At 32.2% G+C, this 19,832-nt stretch overlaps 3 protein-coding genes across 9 annotated transcripts; 2 read left to right on the plus strand and 1 right to left on the minus strand.

Annotated features, from left to right (window-relative positions):
- Positions 1 to 2,114: 2,114 nt before the first annotated feature.
- Positions 2,115 to 9,039, plus strand: LOC8278529 (secretory carrier-associated membrane protein 4). Of its 5 annotated transcripts, none has more exons than XM_015719004.3 (13): positions 2,115 to 2,327; positions 3,825 to 3,935; positions 4,018 to 4,080; positions 4,632 to 4,665; positions 4,757 to 4,879; positions 5,481 to 5,543; positions 5,640 to 5,733; positions 6,100 to 6,145; positions 6,235 to 6,302; positions 6,410 to 6,458; positions 7,678 to 7,743; positions 8,356 to 8,399; positions 8,822 to 9,039. In XM_015719004.3, exons 1-12 carry the CDS (start codon positions 2,268 to 2,270, stop codon positions 8,395 to 8,397), a joined length of 819 nt encoding a protein of 272 aa, XP_015574490.1. In that variant the 5' UTR covers positions 2,115 to 2,267; the 3' UTR covers positions 8,398 to 8,399; positions 8,822 to 9,039. The 5 variants fall into 5 exon arrangements, with proteins under 5 accessions (XP_015574490.1, XP_002519001.1, XP_048231167.1 ...); XM_002518955.4 differs by lacking the exon at positions 8,822 to 9,039 and adding an exon at positions 8,495 to 8,693; XM_048375211.1 differs by lacking the exon at positions 8,822 to 9,039 and adding an exon at positions 3,550 to 3,615 and having other exon boundaries at positions 2,132 to 2,327; positions 8,356 to 8,693.
- A 3,061-nt stretch (positions 9,040 to 12,100) lies between these two features.
- On the plus strand, positions 12,101 to 14,990 carry LOC8278530 (phosphoribulokinase, chloroplastic). The gene is made up of 5 exons (XM_002518956.4): positions 12,101 to 12,864; positions 13,642 to 13,726; positions 13,831 to 13,915; positions 14,013 to 14,254; positions 14,512 to 14,990. The coding sequence occupies exons 1-5, from the start codon at positions 12,314 to 12,316 to the stop codon at positions 14,758 to 14,760; spliced, it is 1,212 nt and encodes a 403-aa protein (XP_002519002.1). The 5' UTR covers positions 12,101 to 12,313; the 3' UTR covers positions 14,761 to 14,990.
- Positions 14,991 to 15,326: 336 nt separating this feature from the next.
- LOC8278531 (protein BASIC PENTACYSTEINE7) lies at positions 15,327 to 18,257 on the minus strand. 3 transcript variants are annotated; one of them, XM_015719048.3, is made up of 2 exons: positions 18,078 to 18,257; positions 15,327 to 16,298 (listed from the first exon to the last, which is right to left on the minus strand). In XM_015719048.3, exon 2 carries the CDS (start codon positions 16,253 to 16,255, stop codon positions 15,563 to 15,565), a length of 693 nt encoding a protein of 230 aa, XP_015574534.1. In that variant the 5' UTR covers positions 16,256 to 16,298; positions 18,078 to 18,257; the 3' UTR covers positions 15,327 to 15,562. The 3 variants fall into 3 exon arrangements, with proteins under 3 accessions (XP_015574534.1, XP_015574533.1, XP_002519003.1); XM_015719047.2 differs by having other exon boundaries at positions 15,327 to 16,279; positions 18,019 to 18,256; XM_002518957.4 differs by having other exon boundaries at positions 15,327 to 16,279; positions 18,078 to 18,255.
- Positions 18,258 to 19,832: the final 1,575 nt, after the last annotated feature.

The raw sequence follows: 19,832 nt of genomic DNA on the forward strand, positions 1-19,832 counted from the left end.
AAAATAAAATAGATCCTATAAGTACTAAAAATATTTTGAGGGACTTTAGTAAAAAGATTTTAAAAGATTCTACAAAATAAAATCACAAAACAATTTAAATTAAATATAAATTTTTAAATATATATCACATCCATCCATCAACTTTATAAGAAATAGACTTGTCCTAAACCCGAGTCATACCAAATGCAAGATACACTTGATCAAGCTTGAAAAAGTTCAAGCTTTGATCAAAGTTTGATTGAGCTAGTATATAAGAGTTTAAGATTTTAATCAAACTCGATCTGTATTTAAAATATATAAATTTTTATTTATAATTTTTTTAAACAGTTTAAAATTATTGAATAAATTTTTTAAAATAACTTTCTCAAATCTACTAAAAAATAATTATATTTTTTTAGATTTAGAATCGAGTAAGCTTAAAGTAAAAATTATACAATAAAAAATAATGAATTTAGAGTAAGCTAGTAGGTAGGGTGTTGCATAATTCAAAGGGTTGCACATCTACATATTTTATGTCCATGCAATAACTTTTAACTCATTAAAGCACAAATGATAGCATGCACATATGTATTATTAACAAACTATGCTTAAGAACCTAATAGAATCTGAATAATACTCTGCTCATTCAAAAGAATATATCCACATTTTTGCATATAAAAATAGATAAATAATAATACACCGAGATAATAAAGTAAAACAGTCAAAGCATACATTTATATATTTTAGTACGATATACGTACCGCATAAAATAAAATTATTCATGTATTTTTGTTACCTATAATAGGTTTAACACGGAGTTAATATAGGTTTATTCAAGACAACTCTAAACCCTTTTTCCATGTCAAAGTTGTACAGATAAACTCCCTGATAGCAAGGGAATCATCCGAACAATAAATGGCAAACCTGGATTAAATTATTTGGCAAGGTGAAATGGCGTTGTATCGAAATCATGCCCTTTCTAATCGACAATGGAACTCAGCAACCTATCATGTACAGAATTTTAATGGCTCATTTCCAGTGTTTAAGGTCTCTAGTAATGGCCCAAGCATTTACTATAAGTTAAGTGCCTTTAACTGTCCTTGTAAGCGAAAGGTGGAGTCGTATGATTTCTTTAGCAAAAGCTTGTAGATATAAAAAGATGGTTAGTGTTTGTTTCTTTTATTTTGCCATCAATGCCGGTCACTTGATTTCGAGACTTTTATAGCAATTCAGGTTGGTTCAAGGAGTTCTGTCATTGCCCATTGTGTTGTTACTGTTGACATAACCAGCAAGAGCTAAGCTGTGGATTCCAGAATAAGATCAGGATTAAAATCTTACGATGAATAGGTTTAAACATCACAGATGCAGCAGATGTTAAAGAGTTCTGTTGACATATAAATATTTTGTCTTGCAAAGGTGGCTCATTTCATGACCAAATAAATTAAATAACTTTGATAATTGCTTTGTTCATCCAACAATTTTCTTTTTGACAGAAGATGAATTACAATCACTTTATGTAATTAGGAATTCTGCATTATCATTCTTATCAGTAAAACCTAACTTTGACATATTTTCTTTTTTGAAAAACAGGCGATGAACAGTAATACTAATACCAAACAGATTAAAGCAACAGAACAACAAGTTTTAGGTGGGCAGTTCAGTCATCCCACACGAATGCTTTCTTTTTAGAACGGAAAACCCTTGGCTCAATAATGGAAACGTTGAAAACTTACTGTTCCAATTTTTTTAAAATTATTTATAAAAAAGTATTAGATTAATATTGTCTATAAAAATAAATTTAATAAAAAACTGAAATAATTAATGTAATTAAATTTAAGAATTATATACTCGTTTTTTTTCAAAATTCAACCGCAATTCCATGAGAATTAAGAAATTACAGTAGCACGTCCAGTCACGTGACGCCATGAACGACGTGGCACCGACAATTACTTGCCAAAAAAACGCAGCGGGCATATTCAGAGACAGCCATGCCACCGCACACAGCACTCAGTGCTTGCACGTCGAACACAACAAACAAAAGCGTAAATAATTCAAATACGTAAGGGCAAATATGGAAAACAAAAAGTTCCAACAGATGTCCCGCGTTATACACAAGCCAAAAGATAAATAAATGAATTAAAAAAAGGCAAGCTCACTCTAAAAAAGCAGGGATTTGAGTTAAAAATACACTGCAGCTAGTGTCCCTCTCTCTCTCTCTCTCAGTTACAGCGTTCAATTAGGCGAAGTTATAGTGCAAAATTTAGGGATTGAAAGGCACAGAACAAAAAATGAGTCGGTTTCATAACGATCCTAACCCATTCGATGAAGAAGAGGTCAATCCTTTCTCGGTATATACTTTCTCTTCCTTCCTTGCCCTCTCAGATCTGCCTATTTTTAGTTTTTAATTCCATTTTGTCGATCTGGATCTCGAAACCTTGGATCTCTGTACTGGTGCTCTTTTTCACTGTCCTATTTGAATCTAAAAGCTATTTTTGCGTGTGTGTTAATTTGTGAAATGTGATTTCCAAGTTTAAGTGGGGAATTTAGTTTAGCTTTCAAAAATGACCTTTTAACACGAAGAATACTCTAGTATCAATAATTCTATTTACTGATTTCCAATTAAATACTTTGGATTCTATTCATGTTCACTTGTTAGAACCATTATCTTTAATAGATACTATCATTAATCAATTGGAGCAGGTTAATAATTTAAAATGGTTCTGGCTTTGTCAAGTTAATTAAGTTTTGGACTCATTGGAATTTGTTTGTTTCCTTATCTGAAATCTTGCTGTTCTTTTTTATTTATTTGGCTGTCTTGTTTGTCACTTTTGATGCGTACTTGTATTTTACATAATCGATGAACGATAATTTTAACACGGACATAGCATAGGCAGTTTGTATAAAATGCGTGGAGTCTATAGCTGTAGCGGTACTCTTTGTTCCCATTTGTTTCGTACAATGAGTGGATGTGGTTATTTATCATTACAACCAACACAAGGTTTTCTTCTCAATATTAAATATTTTCTCTACTATTTGATGGATGAATAATACGTGTTTATTAGTATTACATGACTGAGATGCTGGTGAATAATCTCAAGTGTAAAACATACGGGCTATGTGTCATTTATCTATTTGTCATGGTGGCATGAACACTTCAAATAAGTAGAGTCGAACTTAGGAGAGAGATATATCTAAGATATCCACATCTTATATATTATATATAAATGCAGCTTTTTTCATATTGTTTGAATTTTAAAAAGATTCTGTAAAATGTACCCCATACTGTGTAATTGGATTACCAGTAAATCTTGATATAATGATATGATAGCATTATCACCACTTCCTGACAGTCTTACCTGATTCGGCATTAGGATAAAATTTTATTGGATACAGATTGGTTGATACACGGGATGTTGGATTTTTCCTCTGTGCGGCTACTGACTAATTCCAAACAGGGTTTTGCGACCTAGAATAGTCTGGTTAACTGTAACTTGATATCTAGGTGGATCTTAAATTCTGTGAACTAATTGTATGGTGCTGCTAAAATTGGTTTCTGGAATTTCTCTGCAGTACTGGGATTTGGCAATTCAAAGCACCATAAGTTGAGATATGGATAACATGGATCCTGTGAACCCTGTAATGTGATTTTTGTTCACCAGACCCTCCCTTTTCTTTTTATGCTTTAAATCAGACTGCATTCTCCTAGAACATAGCTGCTCAGTGTGTAAGATTTATGGTTTGGATCTTGTTATGTATCTTCATGCCTCTGTCCCAATTCAATAATGATTGTTATTTTTGTTATTAATATTTCATTCTGCTCAGTTGTGTCCTGGGGATATTTGCAGAATGGTAGTACAGCTCCTGCATCAAAGACGCGTATTCCTCCTTTGGGACCAGAACCTGCAGGTTTTGGACACAATGATGCAACAGTGGACATCCCACTTGATACAATGAATGTAATTTAAGTTGTTTTCTCTTCTTTTCTGGTGTTACATAGGTTGAGCTTCCGTGGCTTGAGCTTCTGATTTCTGCATACAGGATCCAAAGAAGAAGGAGAAAGAGCTGGCTTCTTGGGAAGCAGATCTTAAAAGGAGGGAAAAGGTCATCTTTCAATATAGTATTTTCTTCTTATAAGCATGAGTATTATGTTGGTTATTGTTCTTTATCACATATAGTTTTTATTGACATACAACAGGAGTTGCTAGCTAACTTTGATTGTGTTAATTATTTGATGCCTTCACTTTGAAAGATGTTTTTAAATAAGCGCAAGGCGCAAACCCTAGTGCCTCAAAACACTAAACAGCAGGTGACGTTAATAAGGTGCGCGCCTTATTGTGAAGGCGCATGTGGATGCCGTCTCTGCAAATTGTTTCTTTCCCTTTTCTTTAACTGTTTCTTCATTTGTAAATTATCAGTATTGTTTTGAATATGAAAGTCAGCTTAGAGATCTCATGCATACCAAATCAAATTAAAATCTTAATTCTCTTATTTTCTTCTTGTTTGTGCCTCATGTCTCTCAGGGGCGCACCTGTGCCTTAGCACCAGGATCCCTTTGTACCTTAATGGGCCTTGTTCTTTTAACAATTATGGTTTTTATGTGCTGCCTTTAGATCTGGTGCTGAGGTTTTGCTCTTTGGTGTTGCCCTTTACAGGAAATCAAAAGGAGAGAAGATGCTGTTGCAAAAGGTAAGCAATAATATTATGTTTCTACATTATTTTTACAATGTTGATGTTTGTAGAATTTACTCATTGTTTCTATCTTCATATTGTATATCAGCTGGTGTCCCTGTAGATGACAAAAACTGGCCTCCTTTTTTCCCCATCATTCATCATGACATAGCAAATGAAATACCCATTCATGCTCAAAGGCTGCAGTATTTGGCTTTCGCAAGTTGGTTAGGTACTTGACTATTGTTCTCTTTTTTCTTTGATGCAAGTCCAAGAGTGATTTTACAGTTATACTTTATCACATGCATATCATACTCCTTTATTATTATTATTATAGCAGAGGAAAAACTTTAACACTGGGCTCCTTCTTTCACCATTCTCCATCATGATTTAGCAAATAAAACCCCCATTCATGCTTTACTTGTTAATGAATTTTTCCTTCTTGAGCTCTCGTGATTGCTGTACTTGTTGCAAGACGAAGCTGACATGATGGTGGTGATAGGGTTAAATGCTAGTGTGTGCGGGATTGTGCTTTTGACAATTACTGGGTTTGATTATGGGCTCCCCTTATGGACTTGGAGCGTCCCAGTGACATAGTTGATGCTTTGAGTGGTTATGCTGTCTTGTTAGATGGTGACTTTGAGTGGAGTTTTATGGTGTTCTTATTGCTAATTTTTGGTAGATTATATCCAGCTGGCTTATTTGTATATTGCTCTATAGTAGCTTCAAGTATAATATCTATGCAGATATTTTTATTGGTCTATTTTTCTTTGTTCATAAATTAGCTTGCAACTACTTTTTCAGCTAATACTTATCCTGTTTGGTATTTGCAGGTATAGTTCTTTGTCTAGTCTTTAATGTAATTGCTGTGCTGGTCAATTGGATTAGAGGCGGAGGTAAGCATTGTCAATTACATAAGCAGATTCTTGATGAATATATGTCTTAGGACTGAAATGCAATTTTGATTATCTGACAAAGGTCATAATATGCAGGAGTCAAAATTTTTCTTCTTGCATCAATCTATGCTCTATCTGGAATTCCTATGTCATATGTGTTATGGTACAGGCCTCTTTATCGTGCAATGAGGCAAGTATTTAGTAATGCTTTCTTTATCTTATAGTGTTTATTAGCTATTCAAGGATGTTGTGCAAAATAGTTTGTCTAGAGCAAACACTGAGGAAGATGGTTGCTAGAATAAATGGATCACGATTTTCTGAGGGAAAGCTTTCATGATTTCCTGGCTAGAATTTCTTCATACCAAAGTTTCTGTATTATTTTACTTTTAGATGTATTATGAAAAAAACTAATTGGTGTCTCATGGAATTGATTTGGTCCAGCGCCCTATTCACTTTTCCTTATTAGTTGAAGATATAATGCTGTGTTTAGCATGAGAAGGCAGGACATGGGCAGGCTGATATTTGTTAAAAATTGCTCTTTGCTTTATACTTGCAGGACGGATAGCGCATTGAAGTTTAGTTGGTTTTTCCTGTTCTACCTGGTGAGTTCTAGCCACCACTATGACTGCCTGCATGAATTTTGTAATGATCCTATTTTCAGCTTACCCGTGAATGAATGTGGTCTATGCAGCTTCACATTGGCTTCTGTATATTTGCTGCTATCGCCCCTCCAATTGTCTTCCATGGGAAGTCATTGACGTAAGTTCACATGATTTGCATTTTTGAACAAACCTCATTACCATACATATGTGCTTATGACTAATTGTCTTTGGAAAGTAAAATCTTCTTCCTGTTTCAAATCACAGTGGTATCCTTCCAGCAGTTGATGTCATCTCTCACCATTTGTTAGTTGGGGTAAGTTGGATATTTTTGGCACTGTCACATTAATTTTATTTCTTTTACCAGCAGCACTGGTTGAGAGATTCATAATATTGGTTAGGGAGAAGTACTGATAGTACTTCTACTACAGGGCTGATCATATATTGCTATACTTTACGAAGATTATTATGTTTGTCCTTCAAAATATACCTATTTCCTAGAATGTTAAGTACTACATTCATGATTGCTAATTTGGTTTGCAAGAACACAGGCGTTAGTGGTAGTTTTTTCTTCAATATATTTTGCTTAATATTATTGTTTGTTACTTCTATAGAACACTATATATTTATATCTGAGGTTTCATTTATTATGCTTTACTTCTCATCATACTTCCTCAAAAACTTATTCTTGAAGTACTTGAGGAATCTGATTTTTGTTGGTATTTAAATGAAAACTCGATGCTGGTGCTTTTATTATAAGCTTGGTTTTCCAGTGTCTATTACAATTTAAATAAATGAGGTGGTTATTGTTATCTTTGGTTATTTGTAGTTTTGCATAGTAGCTTTTTTGTTTTCTTTCTCTTCAAGTTCATTTTAATTATTACTGAATTTGTACATGCAACCGGTAATCCACTATGTATTGATGTTACAGTGAGTAGTGATGCCAATGTATTGAAATCTGAAGACATTAAGAACAACAAAGAGAAGTAGATTTTCTTTGATCCTAATTTTTTCAAGATGATCAATTAAATAATAGGGTAAGCTTCTTTATGAGGATATAATTTCCAGGAATAGGGAAAAGGAGTCTCATGTAGCATTGGCTGGCTTTTTTCTTTTTGGGTACAATGAGACGGCGCTGGCTTTAGTTACATGTAGGTATAAAGTATTGTGCTTCTTAAGTTGTGGATATCATAGATCTTAAGTTGTGCCCCATCCCATTGCTGTCATCTGTTATCTTCTATTATTGTTTGATGTTTGTTAATCTATAAAATGTGGCTGATGATGACATATAGTTATTTGAATTGGACATCTTTGCATTGGAAGTTTCAATGTCAGTATTATAATTTTAATTTCTAAAGGATGAAATCAAATTTTTGTGAAAATAAAATGGGTTACAAACTTGCGATTTCATACATAGAGATGCTAAATGATGCTGTCTTCCATGTTCATTTCGGACATAATGTCATATTCTTTACTCTTTTCTGTTTAATATTATTGAATGTCTGTCCAGCTAATTCTGTTTGGTTTTAATGCAGATTTTCTACCTAGTGGGGTTTGGCTTGTTTTGCTTAGAGTCTCTTCTTAGTTTGTGGGTTCTTCAGGTTAGATGCAAAGATCTATTTAGTCTTCAATTTTTTTTCATCACCTTCACACCCAATGCATATGCACGATGATAAATATTTCAAAGTATTATTATCACTAAAGAATTTTTGTGGTTAATTATCATCTTGACTTGGTTACAATTTCTATTTAAGAATAACAATTTGGGTTATTTGAAAAGGTGGTTCAGTATGTTATAATAGCTATGCTTAGTGGTCTCAACAAGTCAAGTTACCACAGGATATAAGAACTCTAATTGTTATATTTAGAACAAAAAGCTTAAATGTGTTCATCATTTACTATGTATGAATACAATTAAATGTCAATCTGAGCTGGAACAGTAGTTTATTCAAGCTTCAATAGAACTTTTTATTTGAATTTATAATGATTATTAAGTCTAGCTCAAGTATCTTGAATATCAAATGTATTTCATGTGTAGATAATAAGAAAATCTAGTTTCTAGAGTCGAGTCAAATTTGAGTAGGTTTACTGTATTGGCTCAACATGGCTCAGTTATGTCCTTTGCTATACTCTTGGATTGAATTACATATTATTGTGCTCTATATACTTTTTCTGTTTGTCTGACTTGGTTTGTTGTGCTTGTATCTGTGCAGAAAGTTTACATGTATTTTAGAGGGCATAAAGGAGATCACTGAAGGTTGGTGGACCAATTTTCTAGTATATTTGCTGCATCTCAGAGTGTTTCAGTATATTCTTACTCTATATTCATCATTTCTTCATTGCGAGGATCAGTTGAGCTCGTACAATATCAGAAGTGCTTAGTGTATGTTAGGAATTGATGTATTCTGATTCAATATGAATTTATTTCCATCTGTCTTTCTTATATTTAGTTATGTTATTCTGTAATTTTGCATTTATAGAGCACTAAATTTTTTCTGAATTGCTCCATCTGCGGATCTCGGGCATTATGTTATGTTTGAGTTTGCTTCAAGTGTCCAATGCATTCAAATATAAGAGGTTCTAGATCAGTAACAGGTTGTAGGTTTCATAAGGGTTCAAGTTCTCAGTTTGTTCCATTTGATTCACTAAAAGTTGTCTTCTTCTCTGTTTTCTTTGAAGCAATTTTTATGAAAAGAAGCGATTTCTATTCACCTCTTGTCATGAGGCGAATTTGGCTTGTTGGCTCACATTCCTGGCATGATGGTCCTGATGCACGTTAGTTGAAAATCCAGATAAGTTGTGCGTGTGTGTATGTAGAAATAGAATAGTAATGTGGAATTAGAAACGTTACCTAGCATTTTACTATTGGATAACACAGCATATTAGCTCTTTCTTTTTCTTCTTCTTTTTTATGCTATTTATTTGTTTATCTATTTTGCTCATCCATTAACAAATAGTGGCAGCCTAACTAGGTGGTGTTGAGGACTTTAGGCGCAGGAAATAAGCTTAATTTCTATAGTTCGACTTCGAGTATGCATCATTACCAGTAACAATCCATCGATTGGATAATTTTCTTCTTGAATATTAGGAGGATATTTGATGGTGAAATCGGAACTCCAGTTCCTAACTACTTTTAAATAGGGTATATTTAATCCTTTTTTAAAAAAAAAATTAGTTAGGACATGTATAAAGGAAAAAGGAAAGGAAAAGGGAGGCTTGCTAAATAAAAATTTTCAGGTATTGATTGAGCATGGAGGTGAACTATCTAATCTTGTTGGGGAGATTAAAAAGAAATTCATCCTATACATCTGTTTAAAATTATTCTTTATTTTAAATAATCTTGAACAATATTATTTTTCATTTTTTGTCGACTCGATGTGTGCATCCGCTACTGTTATAAAATTATCCTTTGATTTTAAAATATTAAGGGATAATATTATAAAAATAATAGATACTATATTTAGTTGATAAAAAAGGGTCGGCTATGTGGCATTATTCAAAAATCCTGTATATTTAGTTGATAAAATCTAATTTCATGATTTATTATTATTAAGTCTATTAATTTCTTATTTTAATGAAAATAAAGTACCCTTATCAATTAAAAACTCTTGGGAGTAGCTTAAATAATTAGACACAACCGTGCATTACTGAACAATAATATACATAGTAAACTATAAAATAAATCTAAAATTTATTTATGGTCAAATTTGTATAGAATTAGTTATAATTAAACTAGATTCTAACAAAATAGGTAGAATTTCCAAATGAATTCTACATTAGTAAGTTAATACATTCTATAACATTAAAATATCTCTTTCAACTTTATCATTTCTATTTTATTTTTTCTCTCATATTTTTTTTTCAAATGAAATAAATTTTTTTATGAATTTCAACTAAACATAACAGTAGATGATGAGATCTAAAGCAATATTCTTATGTGATTTGCCAGTGTAAGATAATAGAGAACAAAGAGTATTAATTGAGAATTTCTTAAGAAAATAGTGGAGCATATAATGACTTGTGTATTCTCTTAACAATTTACTAATGTTTTGGATAAATTACTGTAATGCAGCTCATTTTTAGTTCACTTTGAATGTTACATACTGACAATGAAAGGAACACTTTATTTAAAATGATTTACATTTTATAGTTAATTTTCGTATCATTATTTTACCATTTGATTCTAACACTCTTATTATTATTTCTTGCTCTGCTAGTCCTAAAAGTGTTAAAAGTAAACGAAATGTGTTGGTGTCGGTAAAATCTGTTGCTAAAGTGTGGCCAATATATGTTGAAATGCCATGATGATTTAGACTCAGCATAATGCCATCAAGTCCATCTAATTTAACAACCCATCAATAATTGTGCCATAAAGAACCAACGGCACATTATCCACTTATATTATTTTATTTATTTTTTCATTTTCTTGGCAAACCTGCCCTACGTTTTCAGGATCCCAAGTTGAATTCATGCGAACCATGGAAGAATAAGCACACAAACCCATCTTCCGTTAGAAGTTTGATAGACCCTAGTCACATAATAAAGATTAATCATTTTTTTTACTCGTCTTTTACTATAAACATGATGAATTTCTGTAGCAATTTTAATGATGATGGATAAAGAGATTCAAATTAATTTTTCCTAATTTTTACAAATGAAAATATCAACAATTCCACTGTTTGATTAGCAACTATTAGATCATTAGTTCATATGCATCAAATCCAATGCTGAAATAGAATTCTATCTTTCTGGAGTTTGGTTTGGGATGAAATTGTATTAGTTAATCAAATAGAAAACGTAGGACTGGGAGAGGAGTGTTGGAAACAGTGGGTGCCAAAAGGGAATTCGAGGGAGAATTGGAAAGGTGTTCTTTTTGATTTTGGTCATAAACAATGTACCAGAATATCCCCATGTCACCTGATTTTATATGACAACCACATACTTTCAAATCCCAATTGCTCTCGTACCAAATTGTTTACTATTTTTTCTGTGATGCGTTTCCAATTTGTCATTATTTGCTCACTGGACTATATTTTCTTTGAATTAAGTTCATATTATCATAATGTTCTTAAGAAAACACTAATATATTACAACTTTAGAACTGAAGTGTAGATGCTATACAGGCGTCTAATTCATTTTATTATATGGTTGTGCATTTTGTTTTTCTCTGAAAAGCATATACTTGTATATGCAATCATGTAAAATGTATCAAGGTATTTACAATTTCATTTTTCTTAAATTTTTTGTCGTTGAATCATTTATTGCAAAAGAAAATGGAAAACAGTCATAACTTTCAAATCTGAAATGGGAAAATATTAATTGAAATATGAAATGAAGCAGAGGAGAGGCAGAGGCTGAAGAATGTGAAGCTGAGGCTGAGTGTAAACAATTGTGGTCCCTTGACAATTGACATGATTTAGCAAAAACTATATGAGAGATTTATATGCACTCTCACTCTCAGTCTCACACAATCCACAAAAAGAAAAAAGAAAAAAAGGTAATTGAGCTGATACAGAGACCCTTTATCAAGTTCATCAAGTCAAGTGCACTTCCTCACCCTAAACACCTCATCTTCAACCAGCCACCCTTATGATGCCACGTGGCATGCCAAATATCCAAACAGCAAGAAATGCCCACCAAGCTTCTTCCATACCTCTGCCTATCACAAATGCCATCACCTCATCAACAATTCCATCCTTTTTTAATAAATATTGCAAATATCTTGTACAGTTTTAGTCTTAAGGAAAATGAAATTAATTTTTTTTGAAAAGGAAAGAAGTTAAAATGACAGTATTATCCCACTATTTATTGACTTATTTCCATCGGTGTCCCTAGCCTTCCCACCTTAATTTTACCTCCAAATATGTCCAAAACAAAGGGTAGCCATAGAAATCCATAAAACATTAAAACAAAGAAGACACATCAGCCTCCCATCACCAGGCTTGAGCAGTTTTATTTCCCATACAAAGTGCCATCTGTTTTCTCTCTTCAACCTTTTTTTCATCCTCTTATTATTTTTGATATTATTATTGTTATTATTAGGAGCAGAAGTGTCCATAAAATAATTTATATTGTACATGTCCTGTTCAAAGAACCATTAGGCTTAGCTAGCTTCAAAGAAAAAAGAATTGCCAAGAGCCCAGTTCACTGCTCTTAATTTCTTCTCAAGAAATGGCAATTTGCACAGTGTACACAACCCAATCCCTGAATTCAACATGCTCTATCTCAACACCAGGAAAAACCCACTTGGGATTTAACCAAAAACAAGTAGTGTTTTATAGCAAAAGGACCAACAAGAGAGCTACTAGCACTAGTGTGATAACATGCTCAGCAGACGACTCACAGACAGTGGTGATTGGTCTAGCAGCAGATTCAGGATGTGGCAAGAGTACTTTCATGAGAAGGTTAACAAGTGTATTTGGAGGTGCAGCAGAGCCACCAAAAGGAGGGAACCCTGACTCAAACACACTTATTAGTGATACAACTACTGTTATTTGTTTAGATGATTATCATTCACTTGATAGGACTGGAAGGAAAGAAAAGGGTGTCACAGCACTTGACCCAAGAGCCAATGATTTTGATCTTATGTACGAACAAGTTAAAGCTATTAAAGATGGTGTAGCTGTTGAAAAGCCAATCTACAATCATGTTACTGGTTTGTTGGATCCTCCTGAGCTTATCAAGCCTCCTAAGATTCTTGTCATTGAAGGCCTCCACCCAATGTAAGTCCTAAAAATTATTATATATACCCATATACATAATCTCACCTCACTCGTTTATAAATTAAATTATCAATGAACCAATTAGTTTTTTTAGAGAACCCCACAATTTTTAACCTTTCAAAAATATTAAAAGGCTTATAAATGATTTGAATGGACAACCTAATTAAAGTGTTAATTTAAGGTATCTTATATTTTATACTAATTTAACATTTGATGAGGGAAAGATTTGAACTGAAAACTTTCTTCTGTTAGTTCTGCTTTTCCAATATACACTCTTATTCTCTACCATACATGTGTTCATGAAAATCTTTGGAATTTTCTTTGCATGTTTTGATTGAAAATGAAAAGAAAAAATCCCAACAAACTGAATTTGTTATTTTCCTGCAAATATATGGAACGGTGCTCGCCTTTTTTTTTTTTTTATATATTTAAAAAAAGAGATAAAATTTCGAAGGTTTTTATTAAAAAAAGGTAAAGAAAATGGCTTAAATCTTTTATATAAACAGGTGTCTATACTGATAAAATAAATATAGTGGCACCGTGGGACACTCGTCAGATTTTGCTTTCCTATATTATTATCGTTCATAAAATAAAATGTGTATTGAGAAATTATAAATAAAAAAATAATTTATAATTAATAAATTAATATTAATTATCTATCGATTTATTATATAATATAATTAGAATAATTTATAAATTTTTAATTGATTTGGACTAGTAAATAGATTTTTGGTCCAAAACTATATATATTTATTTCTGATAGGCAAATATACGTAGGTATGATCAACGTGTGAGGGACCTTTTAGACTTCAGTATCTATTTGGACATCAGCAATGAGGTTAAATTTGCATGGAAAATTCAGGTATCTATTCTTACAAGTATTACGTACATCAGTTTATATAGCAAAATCAATGTCTGTCTCCAAACTCATTATATGATGCCACCGTGCACATTTGATTTTTGCAGAGAGACATGGCAGAGCGAGGACACAGCCTTGAAAGCATTAAAGCCAGTATTGAAGCACGCAAGCCTGATTTTGATGCTTATATTGGTAAATGCTTATATACGATGCCTACTTCTCATTTTTTCTTTTCTTGTTTTGACATGGCCGATAAGCATATTGGGTTTTGATCAATCATGCGGTGCAGATCCACAAAAGCAATACGCAGATGCGGTGATCGAAGTGCTGCCAACTCAACTAATTCCAGATGACGAGGGAAAGGTTTTGAGAGTTAGACTGATAATGAAAGAAGGGGTGAAGAATTTCAACCCAGTTTATTTGTTTGATGAAGGCTCTACAATCTCGTGGATTCCTTGTGGTAGGAAGCTCACCTGCTCTTACCCCGGCATCAAATTCTTCTACGGTCCTGAAACTTACTTCGGCCACGAGGTAAATAAATTACTTCATTCATTAAATCTTCTCATAATTCTTTGAGAACTGATTCAGTATGCACCTGCCGGAATGTCTACACGGTGTTTGATCATAATCCTTCGTCCATCTGATTATGATCCAAACAGCATGAAATTAATCTTGGTCACATGTTTTGCAATTATGGTAGATGGCCAGAAATGTATAGTTAGAATGGATAAAGATGCTGCCATCAGTAGTTTGTTTTTCTGTTGTTTGCTTATGTAAACTATTTTCAGGTGTCTGTATTAGAGATGGATGGGCAATTCGACAGATTAGATGAGCTCATTTACGTGGAAAGCCATCTGAGCAACATCTCCACTAAATTCTACGGAGAGGTCACCCAACAAATGCTGAAGCATGCTGATTTCCCTGGAAGTAACAATGGAACGGGTCTCTTCCAAACCATTGTCGGGTTGAAAATAAGAGACCTCTACGAGCAAATCATCGCCAGCAAGGCCAAAACTCCTGTAGAAGCCAAAGCTTAATTCAACTGCATGCTTCCCTGCCTACCTTAAGTACTCAACAAGGCTTCCCCCTTTCTTTCTTTTTTCTTTTTGGTTGGTTTCATGATGCTTCAGTTGAGATTTAGGCTATTCCTCAGTAAGAATCAGAACACTTAAATTGTATCTATTTGATATTGTAATTCTGTGGAGATTGGTGTAAATTAGAGAGAATCAAAAGCAGCGATTAAATTCAGTTAACAAATTTCATACAAGACCACAGTCCTTTTGGGATTATCTTCTGTCTGGTTCCTCTACTGCTCTTCTTGCAGCACCAGCTTATTCATATTCTCTAGCTACTTCACGGCCACAAATAATGTTCATCTGAATAATGTTCCCAAATTATATCCACTTAGATTTCATCTTACCTGCAGATTTGCGCAGTTGTTCAGTCATGAAGATAATTTAACGATCTATTCAAATGTTATATCTGCATTTCCAGCATTGACAAGATAAGAGTCATTAGTAATGACATTGAGACGTTCAAGTTCCCTCCCTCCCTCTGATGTATACCATACAATACGTTAGCAAACAAAATTATGCAACAGAAGTACTAGAAAGATGCTAAAATAAGCACATTATCTAACGATAACGGGTTTCTTCTTGCAAAGCACTACCTCAAGGAGAAATGAAGATAAGGTTCTAGAAACTAAGCATTAGGGAAGCTATATTTACAAGCCACATTGAAGCATCCATAGGATATAGCAATTAACTAAATCTTAACTGGAAACGATGGGAATTATACATACTGGTAATCTTTATGTCTAAATACCAACTTTCCACACCTCTACTTGATTGTAACAAACTTGTTAGTACCATGTCTAGCCCAGTGCTCCTTCAAGTCAACTGGATGAGAAAGGTCGTACCCTTCAGCTGCCAGTTTCAGTAGAAGTTTCAAATATGCTCCATTACTCATTTTCCTCCCAGCCATGCGGGCCCCAGGCCTTGCAGCACTCATAGGGAGAGGATACTCAGATATATTAGTAGTGCAACATGAAGATTGCCATCCACCAGCACCCCATTTATAGCAAACTCTAGGCATGCCTGTGCAGGAGCAAAATGGAGAAGGCACTCCAGATAAATCAAAGTTCATTCTACCAATATCAACATTGATATTCCTTTTTTCACGTTTTGCTTCGGGCATGCTTTGCCCTTTCTTTTTGGAAGTCTTTCTGGGTTGCTTCAGCTTAAATGTCTTGGAGGGAATTTGGTTAGAACCCTTTGCAGAAGGCTTCTGTTTCCTAGCTTTTGCGGGTTTAGCTCCTGAGTTGTTATTCTTTGCTGGCTCAGCTGCAGGAGCAATAGAACAAATAGGAGGAACAGGTAGAATTGGTTCGTCAATTTGAGATCCTTGGGAATGAATTGAGTTAGTTTTTGGTGCAGAATAGAAACTTCCAGGATAAAACCAAGCAAAATGTGGAAGGGATGCCCCTGTGCTAGCCTCTGGTATCAGATGGTTTCTATTGGAATATGTCCCCATGATGTACTCTTAAATATCTCAGCACTGCATGCACATAAGAACACTGCTTGTAGATATCAAATTCTAGTTGACAGCTGTTCATACTATGTCAGCCAACAGAGCATCTAAGATTAATACAGTTTGTTGAATTACATCAAAGAATATCCATACAAAATGCAGGAGTTTCTTATTAAGGATGAGTATATTACGTTCTAGACATCAACGGCATATTTAATTCAAACTAGAAGAAAATCCCTCATAAATTCTAGTTGACAGCTGTTCATACTATGTCAGCCAACAGAGCATCTAAGATTAATACAGTTTGTTGAATTACATCAAAGAATATCCATACAAAATGCAGGAGTTTCTTATTAAGGATGAGTATATTACGTTCTAGACATCAACGGCATATTTAATTCAAACTAGAAGAAAATCCCTCATAACCAGGTCTTGAATGAAAAATATCAAATTAGCTGAACTGATAGAGTAAAACAGACTGATAGCGACCTATGCGTGCTTTTAGTCTTGCGAAAACCTCTAACTTACTATTTTCGATCATAGAATGAAATTCTAACAAACAGTAGGTTCAGTAATAAAACTAATATTGAGAAGCTGAAAGAAAATATAAAAAAGCATCATACCTTGAGTCTGACAACAGAAACATAATTTTATACTATTTAGCTATATAAATAAGTAGAAACTATATTTTAGCTATAAAATGGATCAGTATTTTCCTCTCAAAGATATTGTTGGATATTTTCGCAAGCAAAACTTCTTTAGTAATGGTACTGCAATGGAAAGAACATTTATTATCTGCTTGGCTTAATGATTAAAAAATATGTAAGAAAAAGATCAGGATCATATAATCAGACAGATGCACTGCTAGAACAGACACAATGGTTGAGCCATGAAGATAAGTGAAACGGAAATTTAAAAAATTGATTCATTTATAGAGCATAAATTACTTGATTTCGAACATTTATTATCTGCTTGGCTTAATGATTAAAAAATATGTAAGAAAAAGATCAGGATCATATAATCAGACAGATGCACTGCTAGAACAGACACAATGGTTGAGCCATGAAGATAAGTGAAACGGAAATTTAAAAAATTGATTCATTTATAGAGCATAAATTACTTGATTTCATTTGGCAATAAAATAAACATTATAACATCAAAGTTTTAAAAGAATGACTACCACACATACACACACATTAAATCGCAGGAAGAGAAATAGAATGGCATTCTATCATCTACCCACTAGCATGAAGTTCAGTAAGAGAGTAGGCATAAGCAAAATGCATTATAGATTCCAAACAAATATTACTAAAAACCCAGAGCAGATGATAGTCACTTTAAACAATTAAAAAAGAAGATTCCAGCATTTGAAAAATACAGTAGATTTCAAGCTCTAACAGACAAACAAAAAGGACAAATCTTTAGACAGCAAAATAGATAAAAAGAAAAAACCCATTCAGGAAACCCTTTAGATTCTGAAATATAAGAACATATATAATCCACCACATTTACTAAACTGACCCAAACATCACCAACTCAGAGAAACAGGCAGCACAAAAATCAAAACAATTGAAGGAAAAGAAACAAATGAAAGAAAGAGAATAAAAAATCCAGGAAATATGGGGGAAAAGAAAAAGGAAGGCGTGTGAGCATAAGAAGAGCTAAGAATCCTTCAGAAAAATAAAAAAAGAAAGAGCTAAAACTGTTGCAGGACCTATGCTAAGCTGCATCCAGTAATTATAAGCTAAACAGAAGCATATTATTACCTGAAAGTCAGTTTTCTGGTGTTCTTAATTTTGTAAAGAGCATTTATAGAAAGAGTTACCTGAAAAATTGGTGTATGCTATGCACACTCCCACTCCATATCTCAAGAACAGGCTCTCCACTTGGATTCGTTCTCAAATCTCAAAAGATTCTTTTACTTGGATAAATCCCTGCTATTTCACTTCCCTCTAATACACGCGCGTACCACGCTCCGATATTCTATAATCAATAATTAAACGTCTAGTCTGGTTTAGTTATAGCAGTGGCTTGGATTGAAAAATTTAAAGAGATTTTATTAAATTTATACATTTTATTTAAATTTATTATTATTATTATCATAAATTTTAGAAAAAAATTTCATGATTTAATTATTTTCATGTTTGAGAGTTTTAACTACTCACTTATCAGATGAAAGATTCTAATTCATTATTTAAAAATAATAATAATTTTTCTATTTTAATATTATTTTAATAAATTTAAATTATTTTTAAAATAACATTAATTCTAAATAAAAATTATTTTATTATTTTATTTCTTAAAATTCAATTTAGATAATGAAATTTCTAAAATTTGTAAAGTTTCAGTTCATAAATTTTAATTAAATTCATAGATTTTAAGAGTTGGTGTTTAGTTGGGTTAGCAATAGGGCTGAGCATGGATTTCGGTGATTCCCGCCCAAACCGAATAACCGTACCGAAAAGTACCAGAATCAAAAAAACCGAAAGTTTTTATAACTGAATTGAACCGATCCGTATTTTTTTACTATTACGGTATGGTACTAGTTCTTTAGTAAAAACCGTACCGTAACCGTACCAGAACCGATCCGTCTTGTACAGATCCGGACCAAACCGTAGAACCGAATTTTTTATATATATTTATAAATAATTATTTATATTATATAAATAATACATATATTAAAAAAATAATGCATATATTCTATAAAAACTTATTTTATATATATCATTTATATAATTCAAGCAATTGTTATCGAAATACAAGAAATAATACATATTAAAAATTACTATAATATTATAATATACTTTACACTCTATAAAAAGTATAAATTATATATATTAATATGTCGGATAGTATATTGATACTAATAATCTAGTATACATACTATAATACTAGATTTAAGATTTATTTACTATCTAGAAATTTTTGACAAGTTAATTAAAAAATTACTTAATTTAATAAAAAGTTATATAAATTAGTAAAAATTATAAAAGATATTATTATATAAATATAATATTATTTATACTATATTTATTAATAAATTAATTTTTAATTATATAATATTTTTATTTTAAGAATAATAATATTAATTATACTAAAAGTATTAATTTATATAAACATTAAAATTAAGAAATAAATATTTTAAAAATAATTTTTATATTATTATACTAATAAAACTTAAAAATTTAAATATTTAGAAATAATTAATTTATTAACTTTTAAAATATTATAAATTAATATTAAAATATAAAAAAATATTAAATTATATTTTATAAATTTAATTTTTTTTTGAAAATGATCAAACAAAACTTGAGAAAAAAATGTCAAAACATCTTTTAACAGTATAGAAGTTCTTTACTTCCTACAACAGCGGAGGTCCTCATTTGTTGTCAAGATTAGCTTAAAAGTTCAAATAAACATATCCAACTAGAAGAATCAATAGATGATATTGAAAGTATAGAGTCAGGTAACATTTCTTTACTTCTTACATATGTTTGTTTATTATTGATGCTGTTAAGTTTTATTGACGTAATTTTTTACTTTTATTGTAGAAATTATTCAAGATCCTGAGATTAGTAAG

Source organism: Ricinus communis, chromosome 5 (genome assembly GCF_019578655.1).
Source record: "Ricinus communis isolate WT05 ecotype wild-type chromosome 5, ASM1957865v1, whole genome shotgun sequence".
NCBI classification, from domain to species: domain Eukaryota; kingdom Viridiplantae; phylum Streptophyta; class Magnoliopsida; order Malpighiales; family Euphorbiaceae; genus Ricinus; species Ricinus communis.